The 18,563-nt window shown below is 38.5% G+C and overlaps 1 protein-coding gene across 3 annotated transcripts in view; it reads left to right on the forward strand.

Annotated features, from left to right (window-relative positions):
- LOC109407036 (GTP-binding protein 1) overlaps window positions 1-18,563 on the forward strand; it is a 144,221-nt gene that overhangs the window by 82,862 nt on the left and 42,796 nt on the right. For all 3 annotated transcript variants that reach the window (XM_019680056.4, XM_019680053.4, XM_062851887.1), the window contains exons 3-4: window positions 3,943-4,466; window positions 4,530-4,913. In XM_019680056.4, coding sequence (XP_019535601.2) covers window positions 3,943-4,466; window positions 4,530-4,913 — 908 coding nt within the window. The remainder of the gene's footprint in view (window positions 1-3,942; window positions 4,467-4,529; window positions 4,914-18,563) is intronic.

An 18,563-nucleotide genomic window follows, 5' to 3' on the forward strand; every position in this document is an offset into this window, starting at 1 on the left:
CCCGGTTATCTAAATAGATATCGTAGTCCAATCCCAGGATGACGAGGTTTTATTATTGTTCTTGGTCCATCAGTCAATCCTGTGATCGTGGCGGATTGCCTTTTTGTTCGCAGCGTAGGTTGCTTACATATGTAGGGTAGAAGCTTCAGTTTTGGCCAGCCCGGAGTTTTGGTCATAGTGCGGTATTCAGCCTGTAACGATCTAAATGAATTAACTACATGGGCTGTTTTCCTACTCTCCGCATCGACCAATGTGGCGCTAGCTTCTATGCGCGAAAAATCGCTAAAAGTAAATCGCAAAAATATTGTATGGCGAATACCATCTAAAGGCAAATTCTTCAATGTGGAACACATTATTCGAAAAAATATTTGGTAGTGGTTGTGCACAATGGTGACCACTATTAAGCCTACCAAATATTTTTTCGGGAAAAGCTTTGTATTTCAAGTAATTCAAGTTTAGATGCATTTCGCCATACAAAAATAAATTGATTTACTCCTGCTGATCAACTGTGGCTGCGCGCAAAGCGGGTAGTCCATTGGCATAAATTTATTTTTTACTAGTAGATTCTAATATAATAATATGATTGCAGCTGTTAAAACCATACATTTGTTAATGTAGAGTAGTGTCAGCCCCCTGGTCGAATGCGTTAGAGGAGAGAGTGCTCCCCTGGTCAGTATTACGAGAGAATGACAGATGCTTACACTGAGGATACTGTTCGTATGTTTTTCATAGTTTACATCTTATGAATCAGTTATTTTTATTTTTTTCATCATTTCATAGTTCTCGTATGCTTTTCATACTTTGAAATGCGAAATCCATAAGACTTGTCGTATAAAAATCATAAGATGTGTTATGAAACGCCGTTGCTAAAAAACAACAAAACTTTTATTTGCTTCTAACCACTTCAACTTCCGAAGTGTCGATGGGCGTATGAGTAAAGCAAGCACTCGCCAACCTTGACGTTCCTGGTTCGATTCCAGGTTGCGATTTTTTTTTAGTTTGTGTATAATATTTCATAAAACTATGTATGATAGTCATACGACATAGTTACAGTTTTTATACGTTACCGGTATGATTTTCATCATGAAATTTATAACGTAACAGTATCACAATAATAGTTGGCGCTTTGAATCCAAAATTATAGTTCGTAACTTTGATTTTCGCAATAAATTCTTGTGGCAAAAAATCATAGTTGATTCGTATGATTTTCGGAGTTGCAGTATCACATGGCATTACATTACGTGGAGCGGATATACTGAATTGGGTACCAGACCAAGTCCCTGCTGGGTGGCGCTAAATAGGTGAGCCATAGACAATAGAATCGTCAATGTCGTAGGGCATAGTATGTGACTATTGTCGAAACAACATTATTTTTGGTCATTGTCCAACCAAAATCATAAGCGGCGTCCACTTACACTAAGCGCATAACTATGTTAGGGTCAAGATTAGGATGAAATCATTGGTAAAATATAATAACACTTTTTAGTTTGTGTAGTTAGTTGAACTAGTGTTAACTTTTTATTGGGACATTTTCTGTAGGTTCATTCTAGATAACAATGCATTAGCTGCCCTTTAACTGAATTATTTTATAACAGTAAACAACATTATTCTTTCTTGATAAAAGATGTATGGACATAGAATTGCCAAACTATACATCTGATCAGCTCTGATCAGATATTTTTCCGGTATTTCATTTAGGGTAGAGAGTTAAACACTTACGGAAGATAGTTTTTCAATTTCAGACAGACATCACATGAACACAGCTACCAATGTACCAAACCTTATCTACTGTTTTCTCATTTTGCCGCTTCCTATCCTCAATTGAACTTATCTGACACTAGTTAGGACTGTCTGTGGAAGATCCGGGTTTCTAATTCTGTGTAGGACTTGTTAAAACGGGATGCCTGATATGTACTGCGGACAAATGGGCTGGAAGTACTGAGCAATCACAATTACTGTCGTACTAATCATATTAAATGCATGCTTTTCTACTTACATACCGAACGTCGCCAACCGGCAAAGTGGACATGACGAAAAAACGCGAGATGGCCCTAACAAAACTAGAAAGGCGATGAAAATGGTCACCGATGCAACGATATGGAAACAAAATAGATGAGAAATTATCGACCAAATCATAATCTATGAACATATCGCTAATGTTCTTTATCATTCTTTCTTTTTCTCGTTTCAGCAACAAAATCGAAACCTCTCTACTATCTCTTCATTTTCTGCCTCTTCCCATCCTATTCCCACATCTTCCTATATCCTCTACCCCATCTATTTAATGTATCTGACACTTGTTGGGACTGGTAACGCCAGCGCCTGCCTGTGGAAGATCCCGGTGTGCTAATTCGGTGTAGGACATGTTAACGGGGGAGGCTTAGTAGGTCCACATCTGCCTACAAGCAGATGGGCTGACAGTTGTCGGCTAGGGTGTGGACTGAGCAATTACAATTACAATTACAATGCAGTATCACATGGCATTATAGTATACGAATTGTGTGTGTCATATAAAAAAAGTCTCATTTATCGTCGAAAATCCCTCCCAAATAACTCGGTTTCGTTTATTTAATTCATATAGGGTGGGGCGGGGCAAGATGGGTCAGTGCCATTTTCGGGCGCATTACTCATGTTTTGATTATGTTAATAATTTGTTTAGATGACCAGTATGAATATACAAAAGTTTAGCGCATTGATTGAAAAATGATTCACTCTTATTGGAAATAAAAAATAAAATTTTTCTTGCCATTTTCTTATGCGATACATTCCATATATTCTCTATATAAACGGCCGCGGAGCAAGATGATTGGGTCACCTTCAATTTTGAACGTATTTTTGGAGCATTTAAAAGATAATTATTTTTTATTACAAGACTATCTCATAAATGACTTCAATCAAGCGGAATGAACGCTCAAAATTATAACATAAAATTATGATAATTTTTTAGTGAAAACATCGATTTTCAAGTCGCCTTAGGACGACTCAAATCGTAAATTTTTTTATATTCCAAATAAATTTATAAAATGTTTACTAGTAGCTCTTGTTTACTCAGTATTGATATGGAGGATTGTGCTACTTTTCCCCGAATGCCGGTTCCCCAAATGTCGTTTCCCCGAACGCCGGTTCCACGAATGGCCCGTTTCCCCGAAAGTCAGTTGCCCGAATGACCCGTTTACCCGAAAAGACTATATATTACTTTCTTGTTCAAAATGATCACTTGCCACAAAATGTTCGTGTCCTGGGAACTAGGTTATTCAAAAAGAACTTACCATAGTTAGACAGATCGTTGAAATCGTTTTGGTTCTAGAAAGAACGAGCAGCAATGGAAAGAAAGAGTCATACTGCCATTCTTCATTCAGCAGGGTTTTAGCAGGTCTGAGGAACAATAAAAGAATCGCGTATAAAATAAAGAAGGGTGTGATTCGGGGAAAAGGGTCATTCGGGGAAAAGTACCATTCGGGGAAACGGAATTCGGGGAACCGGCGTTCGGGGAAACGATATTCGGGGAACCGACATTCGGGGAAAAGTGGCACAACCGATATGGAGCATATATGAATGCGGAACAAATCTTATATTTTGTATATTTTGACGTTTTTCGTTGAGAAAATCTGAATTACTCAAAAGGTGACCCATCTTGCCCCGCACTTGGCCGCAGAAGTTTTCAAAATTCTTAAAGGAGGTCGCCATTTCAAAAAGGTTGGGAACCCCTGTAGTATACGGTTGGGGTAAAAAATGAGGGTTAGCAATCACCATGGCTTGAAAAATACTTGAAGTAGCCTTGAATATTGTGTCATTTTTTTAAAGCTGCTTCTACTTTCCAAGAGTTTTACCAATTTTCAAAACTCTTCTATCTCATAAATAGGATGCCCCCTGAGCCCTGAAAAAATGTATGAAGTTGACAACATAGAATGTTGGGTGATAATCCATCAATTATCTTTTTAGATGGCAGTGAGAGCGGTCTAGACCAGGAAGAGTATGCTGCATCTTTAGCGACATTGCAATCCCTGGCTGCGATGCTCAATGCCGACTGTGTTGAGCTACGTACAAGAAAGGGAGAGAAAGGGTTGACGGGCCAATATCTGGTCCGCTCGAAAGTGGACGATGACGATTTCACTGAAATACGCGTTGCAGTGGTGGGGAACGTCGATGCTGGAAAATCAACTCTTCTTGGCGTGCTAACACATGGAGAACTGGATAATGGGCGAGGTTTTGCCAGGCAACGGCTATTTCGACATAAACACGAAATTGAAAGCGGTCGAACTAGCTCCGTAGGAAACGACATCTTGGGGTTTGACAGCGTTGGCAATGTGGTGAACAAACCCGATCACGGCACTCTGGATTGGGTGAAAATTTGTGAAAAATCTGCTAAAGTCATAACTTTTATCGATCTTGCTGGCCACGAACGATATCTTAAAACAACTGTGTTTGGAATGACTGGCCACGCCCCCGACTTTGGAATGTTGATGGTATGTAAGGTTTTTTTTTGTTGAAATTCAATAAATGCTCAAACAAAAAACGTTTCATTTCAGATTGGCGCCAATTCGGGAATAGTTGGAATGACAAAGGAACATTTGGGACTGGCATTGGCTCTCTCAGTACCAGTATTTGTAGTCGTAACTAAAATCGACATGTGCCCACCCAATGTGCTGCAAGAAAATTTGAAACTGTTGTACAAAATTCTTAAATCACAGGGATGCCGCAAAGTACCGGTCATGGTCAAAACAGCTGACGATGTTGTGCTCAGTGCAACAAACTTTGTATCCGAACGACTATGTCCGATTTTCCAAGTATCAAATGTTACGGGTGAAAATTTGGATTTATTGAAAATGTTTCTTAACTTGCTGACGGTACGCACAACCGGGAATGATAACCTACCGACAGAATTCCAAATTGATGATACCTATGCAGTACCGGTAAGTAACATGATTCTGTCACATTCGCCCGAATTCTAAACACCCGAAAAGACCATTCGCCTGAATGTAATAAACGCCCGAAACCCATAATAATTTTGAAAACACTTATCTGATATTTGTTTCGCCATTTGACTGAATTCCATCCAACCGAATGGATAGTTTGAGGGAATTATGATCAAACCTCAATCCAGTTTCCAGCGATGCTCATTAGCGTGGTTCAAATATTAGTTCTGCTCCACACCTCTTATTCAATTAGTAACCAGATTCTATGCCTTCTCTCAAAATATGAGCACATTAGGTTGAAAATTGAGACTGCAAAAGCACTTCAAAGTTTGTATGGAAATTTCTATAGGAAAACAATGTTTTTCATTCCATCAACCGTAGCATTTCCCCAAGTGCCCTAGAGGATTAGTTGACCCTTGGCAGGGTTGAAAAAATCACATTCAATTGAATGACATTTTGCTGAACTGAATGCTTTAGGCATTCATTTTCAGCTCCGCTGTGAGATACTTGAAAGTGAACACAGAAACACTCAACTGCTTTGTGGACGTAATGACTCCACCATCATCAACACACGCTCTGCGCTGATGGATGCTTCATGTCAACAACGGCCGCATGAATGCGACTGGCCCATAAGCAAGCGTGGTGAATTTTCTCTTTTGAGTGCCAATGACAGGGAAAATGTTGTTATTGAATCTCGCCGTCGCCACACACTCAATCCTGAATTGGGTTCTTTAGGGGTATCCGGATTATTCCATAATCGGATTCTGCGCCCAAAAATTAGTCGAAATCCAAAATTTCATAATTTTTGGAGTCCGGGAACTATTTTTAAAATGCATTTAAAGTTTGTATGGGGAAATTTTTTTGTTCGGGTTGAACTGTCACTTTATCGATTGAACTGTCATTCTATCCACGAAAATAAAAACTGTTGTGTTAATTAAACCATCAAAACAAAGGTATTGGAATCCAATAAAATCACGTTATACTCAGAAAAATGAGCTCTTTCGATTAGGCTATAGAAAATAGCAATATTTTATTCACTAAACAACCCAATAGGGTCCTAAAATGAAAAATATTTCCCCGGTTTTGCTGCATAACACGAAAGAGCATGCTTTTCTGATCTCAATGGTAATTTTTCCGAACTTAAACAATAACAGAATAGTTAATAAACTTGAAAATAAAATAATGATGAGCAGGTCTTGTTTGACATTCGAGGTCAACCTTGACGTAACGAAAGTGAAACGGCGGGTTGCAAAAGACACCACATTGGCTCACTTTTGACAATAAATGTTCCTGTTTGACATACACGGTAAACAAAATTTACCCAAAATTTAGTGCTAAACAAGGAGTGTTGCAAAAATTATTAAAATATTTGAAAATATATTTTATGGGCTTTACCTAATAGGAATACATGTAATACATGTAAAAATGTCGTTTTAATCAATGCCTGATCGAATTATGCAGAAATTGAGATAGGCCTTTAGGAGCCTATTGCCTGTTCGGTACTTTTTTGACGAAAATAGAACAGCAGAACTTTTTCGGTAGCTACGGTAATCGATTTTACTGAGGCTCAGTACACCAACTGTCAAAAACGGGTGCAAAAGGTAAACAATCCATTATTGCTGTATTCAGCTCTGGGACATTCAGCTGTTCTATTTTCGTTTAAATTTTACCGAACACGGTATTCAAAATTAAGTGTGCACGATGTGAGCGACGAGAGAATTTTTATTCTCTTCCAACCCGCTTCCGTGAAGGAAAGAGGCTTTAACGGTGTGGTGAAAAGACAAAAACAAAAACTCACGTTCGTTGCATGCTTTCATTTTTTTTTGCAACCCTGACCCTTGGTACTCCTAGGTTACTCTTATCAGCTACAATTTTGCCGAAGACCGCATTCAAATCGGACGCCTCATTAATTAGTTATCGATTTGTATTCAACTGGACTAATTTTAGCAATGATCCTCCAGCTTCCCAGCAGTCAACATTGCTGCATGCATATGGCGCCAAACACTGAACCAAAATATCCTCCAAAAATCGTATGGGAAGCAATACGCACACGCCCTTTAACAATCATCATTCCCTAGTCAAATGACAAATCACACGAATGACTCTGATTCCGGATGACAACCACCCGAATGGCAGTCATCCTGTAACCGTAACCGTATGATACGCTTGTCCAAAAACGAATGATTTGCCATTTAATTTTCTGATGAGTTTAGTACAATTATTAAATTAATTTAATTTGTATTTTGTATGACAAACAGAATAGATTTATTTGGGAAATGGATTTATTGAACATTTTACTGAATAATCATGAAATTAAACATTAAAAATAATGTTTTTTTTTTAACATTTATTGAAGAGAACAGAGATGGGTAACTTGGTGGGTAATATAAAAAAATCGGCGTAGTCCCTGCGATGAGCTCCTGCACAATTTGGGGCATCCATAGCATTACCAATGTGGGGTCGGTGGTGTCGGTGTGCTCAAGGTTGTACTGATGTTGAACGGGAACATGGGGGAGCCTCGGTGGTAAACGTGGACGAGCTCCGATTGGCATCCATCGGCGACTTTGGTGCGGCCCGTCACTCGTGAAAATGTTGTTCACCTTCATCATTGTTGCTCCTTCTATTCCGGCAAAAAAGTACGGCGTCAGGCTTGTAACAAAAAGAAGATAAAATTTGCTATCGAAAAATCTATATAAATAAAAATGGAATGGTGTTTGTATGTCACGAATAGGCTTTCGTACGAAAAAATATTTTTCTACAGAGCTGAATGTCAAAACACTGTAGGCAGGCAGAACGACGTTTGCCGGGACATCTAGTTTCTAATATTTAAGCGTAGTTTCGAGTTCAAAAGGAATCGCTCAAGAAACTTCTTGAGCGATTCCTGGCAGAAACTTTCTACGGTGAGGGTCATTTGAATGAATTAAATGCTTTGGCTGTTTTCCTACTTTCCGCATCGACCAATGTGGCGCTAGCTTCTATGCGCAAAAAATCGCTAAAAGTAAATTGCAAAAATATTGTATGGCGAATAGCATCTAAAGGCGTATTTCTCGAAGTGGAACACATTATTCGAAAAAAATATTTGGTAACGGTTGTGCACAATACAATGAATTAACTACATCGGCTGTTTTGCTACTCTCCGCATCGACCAATGTGGTGCTAGCTTCTATGCGCGAAAAATCGCTAAAAGTAAATCGCAAAAATATTGTATGGCGAATAGCATCTAAATCTAAATTTATCGAAGTGGAATACTTTATTCGAAAAAATATTTGGTAGTGGTTGTGCACTGTTACCGGCAACACTGTTGACCGCGAAACGATGGTGAAACCACCGTCCGTTCCCTCGTAACTGAGCGGCTGTCGCCGAGTGGACTGACAGATCAGACAGCAGCTGATAGAACAAAGACAGACAAATTCATTTACACGGAAAAATATTAAAACCCAAAGAATAAGTTTTAAAAACTCAAATTTGGCTAAACTGCTTTTAGTTTTAACTCAAAGTTGGGTTGTTTTCTCCCTCGCCCCACTGCAATGCTGTCGAAAACAAAGAGAGAAGCACCGACGCATCCGCTGCTCTTCCGTGGAAGAAGCCAAATTTGGGTTTTCTTGAGTTAACCCAAATTTGCGTCATTTGAGGCCTCCGTTGGGTGAAAATAACTTACCAGTGGGTTAATTTTTTTGCCGCTCTCAAACGAGAACTACTCACTCACCACTTTCGCTGTTTGACGCAAATTTGAGTTATTCCACGGAAGACCGGGATTGCGTCAAAACAACTTAAATTTGGGTTGATTTGTAGTTCCGTGTAGATTTCGCTAGTACACAATTAGGCAGCGTTTTTGGCAAGCAAGTGAATTCAGTGGATTATTTCGATAGTTAAAATCAGTAAAATTACAGTAGTTTCGGACAAAGTCAGCACCGCACAGTAATGAAAAAATCCAGTTAGTCAAGGTACGTTTTGTACAGAAGTCAGAATCATTCTCATGTCCGTAGTTCATAACCTGAAATGAAACAATAATGTAATTTCTGTAGATTGTACTGTCCACGTTATTCCCGGTTACCGACACACCAGAAAAGTGACCGAAAAATGCCGAAATTGTAAGTATTTACTGTTGACTGATAACTGACAACCCACCAAACTCGACTGAATTTCATTAAATAAAATTACAGCTTTGTAGCTGCTAAGTTTGCAACTGAAAGAACGGTGTTTGTTCTGACGATCGGGAACATGCACAATGGTGACTACTATTAAGCCTACCAAATATTTTTTCAGTAAAAGCTTTCTATTTCAAGTAATTCAAGTTTAGATGCTTTTCACCATACAAAATCAAATTGATTTACTCCTGCTGATCAACTGTGGGTGTGCGCCAAGCGGGTAGTCCATTCAAGGATGATGTTTGGGTTCAGTGAAGATAGCCTACACTGAGGATACTGCAACTCCGAAAATCATACGAATCAACTATGATTTTTTGCCACAAGAATTTCTTGCGAAAATCATAGTTACGAACTATGATTTTGGATTCAAAGCGCCAACTATTGCTATGTGCATTCAAAATGCAAATATCAAATGCGGGAGTACCAAATGCGGTAAGATTTTCCAACAAGTAACCCGATGTCAGTGGGAGCTTTTGAATCCTAGGTTGGCGGTGATATTGACTATGGTTGCTACGTTGCCTTTAGTAACGTTGTGTTACCGCGTTTGAAGCGCATTTGGGCACCGTTTGCATCCTGAATGCACACAGCAATATTATTGTCATACTGTTTCTGTATAAATTTCATAACACTCACGTATGAAAATCATACCGAAAACGTATAAAAACTGAAACTATGTCTTATGACTATCATACATATTTTAATGAAATATTTACGGTCGATAAATCAGCATATGATATGAAAAGTTTGGCTCAAAAAGAAAAGTGTTCTATCCTATAAGATCGAAAAAAGCTAATAGGAAGAACACGCCGCGATATAGGCATACCCCTATGAACGGAGTGCGAATTCCGAAAAAGCTACCGATCGATAGAATTTGTGATGAAAACAGAACAATACATTAGGCAGTCGGGTGCCTGAAACTTTTGCCAGTCTTGGTAAGGTGGTATGAAACTACCAACCAAGCCGATCTGTTTAAAAGCACAGGTCGCACGGCAGAAGTTTCACGCATTCGATGTATTCGTTCAATACATGGCCTACTTGCCTAATTCCACCTTCTATAAAATTTTCACACTTGTTCGCTACCTAGCGAATTCTATCATATCTATTATTTCATTATCCACTTTGATCTCTACTCCCTTATACTATGAGTAGAAAGAGACCGATATAGCCACAAAATCATCAAGTAAAATATTTTGCACAAATTAAAAAAAATCGCAACCTGGAATCGAACCAGGAACGTCAAGGTTGGCGAGTGCGTGCTTTACTCATTCGCCCATCGACGCTTCGGAAGTTGAAGTGGTTAGAAGCCAATAAAAGGTTTTGTTGTTTTTAAGCAATGGTGTTTCATAACATGTCTTATGATTTTCATACAATGCTTCTTATAAGATTTTTCATACGACAAGTCTTATGGATTTCGCTTTTCAATGTATGAAAAGCATACGAGAACTATAAAATGTTGAAAAAAAATAAAAATAACTGATTCATAAGATGTAAACTATGAAAAACATACGAACAGTATCCTCAGTGTACTGAAATCATGGCTACTATGTTTCACTGCAAAATGCAGTGATGCCGTGATGCCCACCGATTAGTTTTACCATCATGAGTAGGTAAAGATTTCGATTCTGTATAAAAATTGGTAACCAATTAATGAAGCATGCGATTTGAATGCGGTCTTCGGCAAAGTTGTAGCTGATAGAATAACCTAGAAGTACCAAGGATCAACTAAAGCTCTAGGGTACTTGGGAAAATACTACACTGAACGGCGGGTTGCGGTAATGACCAGCATAAAAATGTTTTTAAATTTACCATGGCAAAACATGATCATCGACCCACCAACGCTTCTTGTGTGCGTTTTGTTTCTTCTCACATCAACCGGTTCGATAGCCGAGTGGTAGCGTGCGAGCCTAGTGATGTCAAGGTTCTTGGTTCAAATCCGGTTGCCAACAGACACTTTTAATTGAAAATCGAGTAGATGGTAAAATTGAAAACATAATTCTGTTGAATTGAAACGAAACTCAGTCTGCACAAATTTAGTGGCGTTGTGTATTTAAATTTACCCTCAGAATAGTAATTTTCACCGCAAGCCGCCGTTCAGTATACGGTCGATAGAATGAAAAACATCATTTTCCCATACAAACTTTAAAGGGCTTGTGCAGTCTCAATTTTCAACCAAATGAGCTCAAATTTAGGGACAACACATAGAATCTAGTTACGAATCGAATAAGCGGTGTGGAGCAACAACGATTTTTTGAACCACGCTAATGCTCATGTATATGACTTATAAGTAAGGAAGTTCAATGACCAGTCGACTCTGCCGATGAATTAACTACATCGGCTGTTTTCCTACTCTCCGCATCGACCAATGTGGCGCTAGCTTCTATGCGCGAAAAATCGCTAAAAGTAAATCGCAAAAATATTGTATGGCGAATAGCATCTAAAGGCAAATTTATCGAAGTGGAATACATTATTCGAAAAAATATTTGTTAGTGGTTGTGCACAATGGTGAATACTATTAAGCCTACCAAATATTTTTTCAGTAAAAGCTTTCTATTTCAAGTAATTCAAGTTTAGATGCTTTTCACCATACAAAATAAAATGGATTTACTCCTGCTGACATAGGCGAAACTACCGGGGGTGCCGGGGTTGCCAGACCCCCCCCCCCTGGAATTTTGAAGCATTGCTGTGAGATATGGGGCGATGAATGAGGAATGGATGAACTAATGAATATTTGTTCGTAGTGCACCCCCTGGCAAAAATTTGTAGTTTCGCCAATGCCTGCTGATCAACTGTGGGTGTGCGCCAAGCGGGTAGTCCATTGCTTTCCATCCAGATTTATCAACTAGAAGTAAATGCAAGCTTATTCGTCAAAGATTTTTGCTTTCTTTGAACATAGTCTGAGCTAAGACTAATACTGTTAGAGACATTTTGGGCAATACAGGTGCGGAAATATTTATCAGAATTCGCCCTTCTTTTGTTATTAGGATTTTTTTCTAGTTTTAACTTCAGGGAAATTCAATGTTATGTGATGTGAATTTTTATCAGAAATTACCTCTTTTTTTAATCATAAGCTGTTCTTTTAGGTTGTTCTGTTATGTGATTTGAATTTCCTAGACTAAACTAGAGCTATGTACAAGGGATACTCAAAATAACTGGGACAGGTAAAATTTTCACTTTTCAAAAAATGTTCAACTAGCTGCAACTTTTCTAAAAAGGAAACAAATATTCTCAAATTTTTACTGTAAGTTCAACTAGTTGTGTATAAGTGGTCCAAATTTGGAAAAGATCCGGCTATTCTACACGAAGTTAGAAAGATTCAAGAAAAAGGTATAATAACCCAATAGCCAACTTTGAGCTGTTATATCTCCGGATTCATCAAACCAAATGCAATGAAATTTTGATCATTTATGACTAATATAATGAGCTATTTTGAAAAGTGAAATTTTTACCTATCCTAGTTATTTTGAGTATCCCCTGTATAAGCAACCAACGCTGAGAACAAAAAGGCAATCCGCCAGAAGAAATACGATTACAGGATCGACTGGTGGACTAAGAACAACAATGAAACCTCATCATCCTGGGATGAACTTCGTTATCTATTTAGATAACTGGGCACAATTTAGGTTATATGTTGCATGTTTGTGGTTTGTGTTAGTTCCCATATATGGAACTAGATGCGGAAAATAAAATGAGCATTTGTAGGGTTCTGCTAACAGTTGTCCGTATTGCATTGTATGCATTATTTGTAGTGTTCAGCATAACTTCATTTGTAACATTAGCGCCCAGCGTGGATAAAGTAGATTTAAGAATTTCCCATGAATTGCATTCTCCAATGGATCAGTGGATCAAACTTTTCTGGCTGTTGCCGCATCAATACAAAAGAGCCACCGTATATGGGCATAAACATTGTGACAGCAGTCGAATTATGGTCAACACACAAGGCTATGGTGGCGCTATCTGTTTAATTCATAGCGACCGTTTAAGTTATTTTAATGATAATGTCACAGACAAACAGACGTCTCACTCTACTAACTTTTCATCGTTACCATTTTTAACGGTTAGTTCAAATATTTTGTAGTTCGCAAATCACTCGATCACGGCGCACGCATCGTTTTTACTCCCGTTTGACGTTTGCTCACTACCGCCACCTACTGAGTGGTTTACGTAACATAACTTGATTAGCATTGGGCGATTATGTTTTCGTGACGATGACTTTTATCACAATTTGTTCCAAGTGATACGTCTGTTTGTCTTTGATAATGTGTTACAAATAAAGTTATGCCGAATACTACAATTACATCATGCCCCACGTTGGACGACACAATACGGACAACTGTTAGCAAAACACTAAAAATGCTCATTTTATTTCCCGCAGCTAGCCCCACATTTGAGAACTAATGGGATGCGAAAAGTAAACTGGAATATAACAAATGCACAAAACACAAGCATGTAACACATAACATAAATTGTGCCCAGTTATCTGAATAGATTATTGTTCTTGGCCCACCAGTCATCCTGTAATCGTATTTCTTCTGGCGGATTGTCTTTTTGTATGCAGCGTTGGTTGCTTACACTGCGTTAGTTTGGTCAAATCCCTACCCCACGTCTTCACTAGACAGAAATGTCTTGCCATTTTGCTGCCAGAAAGAGAAAACGTAGCAGAAATGATTGCGGTGGTCATCCATGCAAACATCGAGAGAACATTTCTGTCATGACACATCTGTCCAGAAAAAGGCAAGACATTTCTGTCTAATGGAGGCGTCAAGTAAGGGGGCATTAGATTCTGTAGAGCGAGTTGGACAACGACGGACTGGTCGTGCAGCGGAATCTATACCGACGACGGAACAAGGGAATCGATCCGGGGAACTTTCGGTATAACGCGTAATCAGTGGGAAACAACGGCACGGACTTTTACAGTGAACTATATTTGTAACGTTTTGACGTTTTTCTCTTCTTTAAGCAAAATAGTTTTGGTTTTGATTCACACACTTGACAAATAAAAATGAAAAATAAAGTTGAATTGCATTTGCTTATATCGAATAGAGCAGATAGAAAAGCAGTTTAGACGTTTTTCTCTTTTTAAGGAAAATCCTTTTGAATTCGCTTAATTTAGTCCTAGTTTATTAGAATATTTTAAAAAATTGACTAAATATTTTGAATTAAATATAAACCCTGAATATAACCTGAATTTGCTCGTGACTGATTTGTGTTAGCAATAAATTATGTATGATAACTTTTGGTTTGTGTCTCGGCTAACTCATATGGCATAAACGACGTAGTGAGTACAGTAATGACTCCTGAAAATATGTATAGAAAGCTTTTACTGAAAAAATATTTGGTAGGCTTAATAGTAGTCAACATTATGTACAACCACTACCAAATATTTTTTCGAATAATGTATTCCACTTCGATAAATTTGCCTTTAGATGCTATTCGCCATACAATGTTTTTGCGATTTACTTTTAGTGATTTTTCGCGCATAGAAGCTAGCGCCACATTGGTCGATGCGAGAGTAGGAAAACAGCCGATGTAGTTAATTCATTGATCCCAAACAGCTTTAGCACTACCAGCATTTTGTTACGGGTTCAAATATTACTCCCTTTTTCCCAATATCAAGATTTGTGTGAGTTTTGAAAGAAGCACACGAAGTATGGATAAGTTCAATTAGATCCAATGGGTGGGAATGCCATGCTCCACTAATTGGGTGAACGAGATCTATTTCCTTTAACTTTCTTGCCCGGCTAAAGCACACTCTACTTCAATAAGTTACTCGGGTAGCCAATGAGTATTTACGCAGAAATCATCGTTTTGATCATTATTATATTGAGCCCGTATTACATTGATCACAAAAGTTCTTAATGTCTAAGCCTACCTTAGTTTCTACCCTACGCTTATTGCCGTCGGTGTTCCGTACCGACTCGTTGATGAGCCACTACTAGAACGATGAAGGGGCCCCTTTGCAGTTGCGGCGCCGCCGTAGGCGCGGCGATATTCGATCGCTCGATGCTGAGCGCTTGTTGATTCGAAAGCGGGAAGCACTTTAATTGGACGTCAATATTCACTCTCACTGATGTCGATGTTCAGGCGGGCAGCCCACCTGCTGCTCTCGCTGCTGCCTAAGGCTGTGACCATAGTGGGTAAGGTGAGATGCGATCGGATGCGATAAGTTATGAGATGAGAAGAGGGAAGTTTGATAGGCCATAGTGCATGAGGTTTTCAATGAGGGTGCGCATGTTGTTTTCACATCCTTTTTCGCCTATTTCGTGCGCATCAATGACTCGCGTGATTTGATCGATTAAGTCGCTTGTATGTTGAAGCGCTTCTTTGGATGTGGGTAGTGAAATGATCGTTTCATCTGTAAGAGCGGAAAGATAAAATGCACCTGCTTTTTGTTTTGCGCGGGCCGTTTTTTTTTTTGCTATACATAACTTAGTTTTGATCCTGTTGCAATAGCAAAAACCGACCAGTTCAAAAAACAAATCTGGTGTAACTGTACAAGATTGAGATTATTGAATTAATTATTTGATAAAAGAATGTATAAAATGTAATTATATCCGCGTGAGGGATGTCTTTATGTATACACATTATAACTTTCCGGACTGAGCTATCTGAGTGTTGATTTCAATTTAAATCAATATGAGACTGTTATACTGATTTTCGGCATTAAAACATTACTTTATTGTGCTGATCTCGGCAAAAAGAAACAAAAATTCGGCAAGTACGTATTATTTAAGGGTATAGATTTTTTTTTGTTACAAAATTTTCGGCGACATCTACGAGAAAAGATGTCTTTCAGGGTGTCTACTACCTGGAAAAACCTGGAGAACCGGGAATCCTCAGGGAATTTTATTTAACAGGGAAAAACCTGGAGTACTCAGGGAATTTCTTGACTACTCAGGGAAATTTTACTCCGAAAAAAAAAGCATTGGGTCGTATGAACCTGGTAGTAAAAATCCATATAGAAATTTCGCTATAAGGATTTTTTTCCAGAAATTCCGTCAGAATTTCTTTCTGGAACTTCTTTAACAATATCTCCTGGAATGTCTCCCAGGATTTCTTATAAAATTCCATTCCGCATTTTTGACGCTATTTTTCTTGCTATTCCTTTTTATTTTTTTTTCCGGAAAGGTATACTTCCGGATTCCTTCCAGGATTCTTGAATTCCAACCGATTTCTCCTGGAGTTTTTCACGGGGATGCTATTTCTTCTCAGAGTTCCTCCAGTGTTTTGCTCAAAGAAATCTTCGTAGGATTTCTACCTGAAGTTATTCCGAATACTCTATAAGAATGTCTGTCGGGATAAATCGTGGAATTTCTTTCGGCACTCCTCACGAAAATTTTACCCGATTCCTTCCGGTGTTCCTCTTGGGACTTCCCCAGAAGATCTTCACAGAACGTTTTTCAGAGTTGCTAAAGAAGTTATTCCTGTGGTTCCTACTAAAGTTTCTCCAAGGATTTCTGAAGGAGTTTTCACGAATTTACTGCAAGAGTTCCTCAAGAGATTTCTTTTATTTTTTCTTGTGATATCTTCAAACCATTGCTTTGGGCTTTCTTCGAGATGTTTTTCCTGCTCGCCTACAGGAATTTGTTAAAAGTTTTTGCGATGTTTATTTTGAAGTTTTACCTGAGATTTTTCTCGGAGTACCTCCTGGAACTTCTCTCAGAAGATTCCTTCCGATGTTGGTCATGAGATGTCTCTCAGAGCTTTTCTTAATTAAAATACCCTGGATTTTCCCCTAAGATTTTTTTTCCAGAGTGCCTTCTGGGATTTCTACAGGAGTTATTGCTGATATTTCTCATTGAATTCTTCTCTTGCATATTTTCAGAGCCAGGCTGTTTCTTGTAGTTGTACCGGATTTCTTATAGTGATCCACCTGAGAGTTTTTACAGATATTCTGTGCATTATTCCCAAAATTCTTCCCGGAATCTTTACCAGAAATTGTCCCGAGATTCTGGATATTCCTTCAGGAATTTCTCCCAAAGTAAATGCAGGGATTCTTCTACGGGTTTTCCTCAGAATGTCTCCTGAGATAACTTACGAAGTACCTTATAGGAAATTCATGGAGAAATATTCGAGGGAATTCAAATAAAATCTTGCGAGAAACTCCGCAAAGTGTTATTGAAGAAATCTCGACAGGAACTTCAGGAAAAACCTGAGAAAAAATGAGACATCTCGAAAAAAGTTCGAGATAATAGTAATCCCAAGAAAAAATATTAAGGACATCCAAGGAGGAATTCTGAAAACCATATGGAATCTTGAAAGCAGCTGCGGACAAAGTTCCGCGAAGAAAACAAGAGGAATATCGGAAAACTATCGGTAAAAATCCAATAGTTTATGGATAGCTGTCTCGGAAAAGCGTTAAAAAAGGCATGGACACTGGCTTCAGCCGGCGGCTGTACCGATTGAACGAAACTTAACACGGAGTGGCTACGGATTAGAAGCTATTCTCGTGAAAATTTTCATCGGTCGGAGCGGGAATCAAACCCTCATCCACCCGGACTCTAACCGCATGGCTACGACATTCTTGAAGAAACTTTGAATAGTTTTGGATGGGTCTTCAGGAAGAATCCAGCGAGAATCTCTAGTATATCGGAAAACCTTTGCAAGAAATATCGGGACGTACTCAAACAGATATCTCGTGTGAAAGAATCTTGCGGAAAGTCAGGAAGATACTTTGGAAGAAATTCCAGGAATAATGCTCAGAAATATTGAAAGAATTTTTGAAGAGTAGGGAAACTTACGTATTTTTGGCAGTTTTGTTCTCTTCGTCATGGGGGGTTTTTGAAACCTGTTGAACTCAGAGTTCGCATCAAATCCTTCCCAACCAAATTGAATATGATCAAGTTTCAGGCAATTTGACCGGCATAAACCCCTTATGACGAAGAGAACAAACCTGGCGATGATACCCTAAGTCACCCTTTATAATTTTTAGAAAATTTGGATTATTTTTTTAATTATAAACTTTCAAAATTTCATCTGGAAAAACCTGGAAAACTCAGGGAATTTTATTTTGAGTTATGAGTACAAGTACAAAATATTCATCATATATTAGGTAGAAGAGTATCAATCGAAATCGATGTCACACTCTTTTCTAGTTTTGCCTGACAAAGAAAAAAGCAGAACCTTTCAATCAGAATCCTTTTAGCAATTGAGTTGAATACCATAAAACCCTTAAACTTTCTAACTTGCACATGAATAGCATGCACTGAACAAACGACCATATCAAACATTGATCACTTCATTTAAATCCCGAACATAGAAAATAAAATGTTTTTTTTATACACATAGGGTATCGCGCTACTTGGGCGGTGGTTTTCTTCGTCTGTTATTTTCGTCTGTTTTCCACTGTAACTCGGTCAATTTTGAACCGATTGACTTGAAATTTTGTACACGGGTAGATACTATACCTATCTCACCGCATTCCAAGAATTGTGTCAATTGGTTCAAGATTGACTGAGTTATAGTGGAAAACAGACGAATATAGAAGCCACCGCCCAAGTAG

Source organism: Aedes albopictus, chromosome 2 (assembly GCF_035046485.1).
Source record: "Aedes albopictus strain Foshan chromosome 2, AalbF5, whole genome shotgun sequence".
Classification (NCBI taxonomy): Eukaryota; Metazoa; Arthropoda; class Insecta; order Diptera; family Culicidae; genus Aedes; species Aedes albopictus.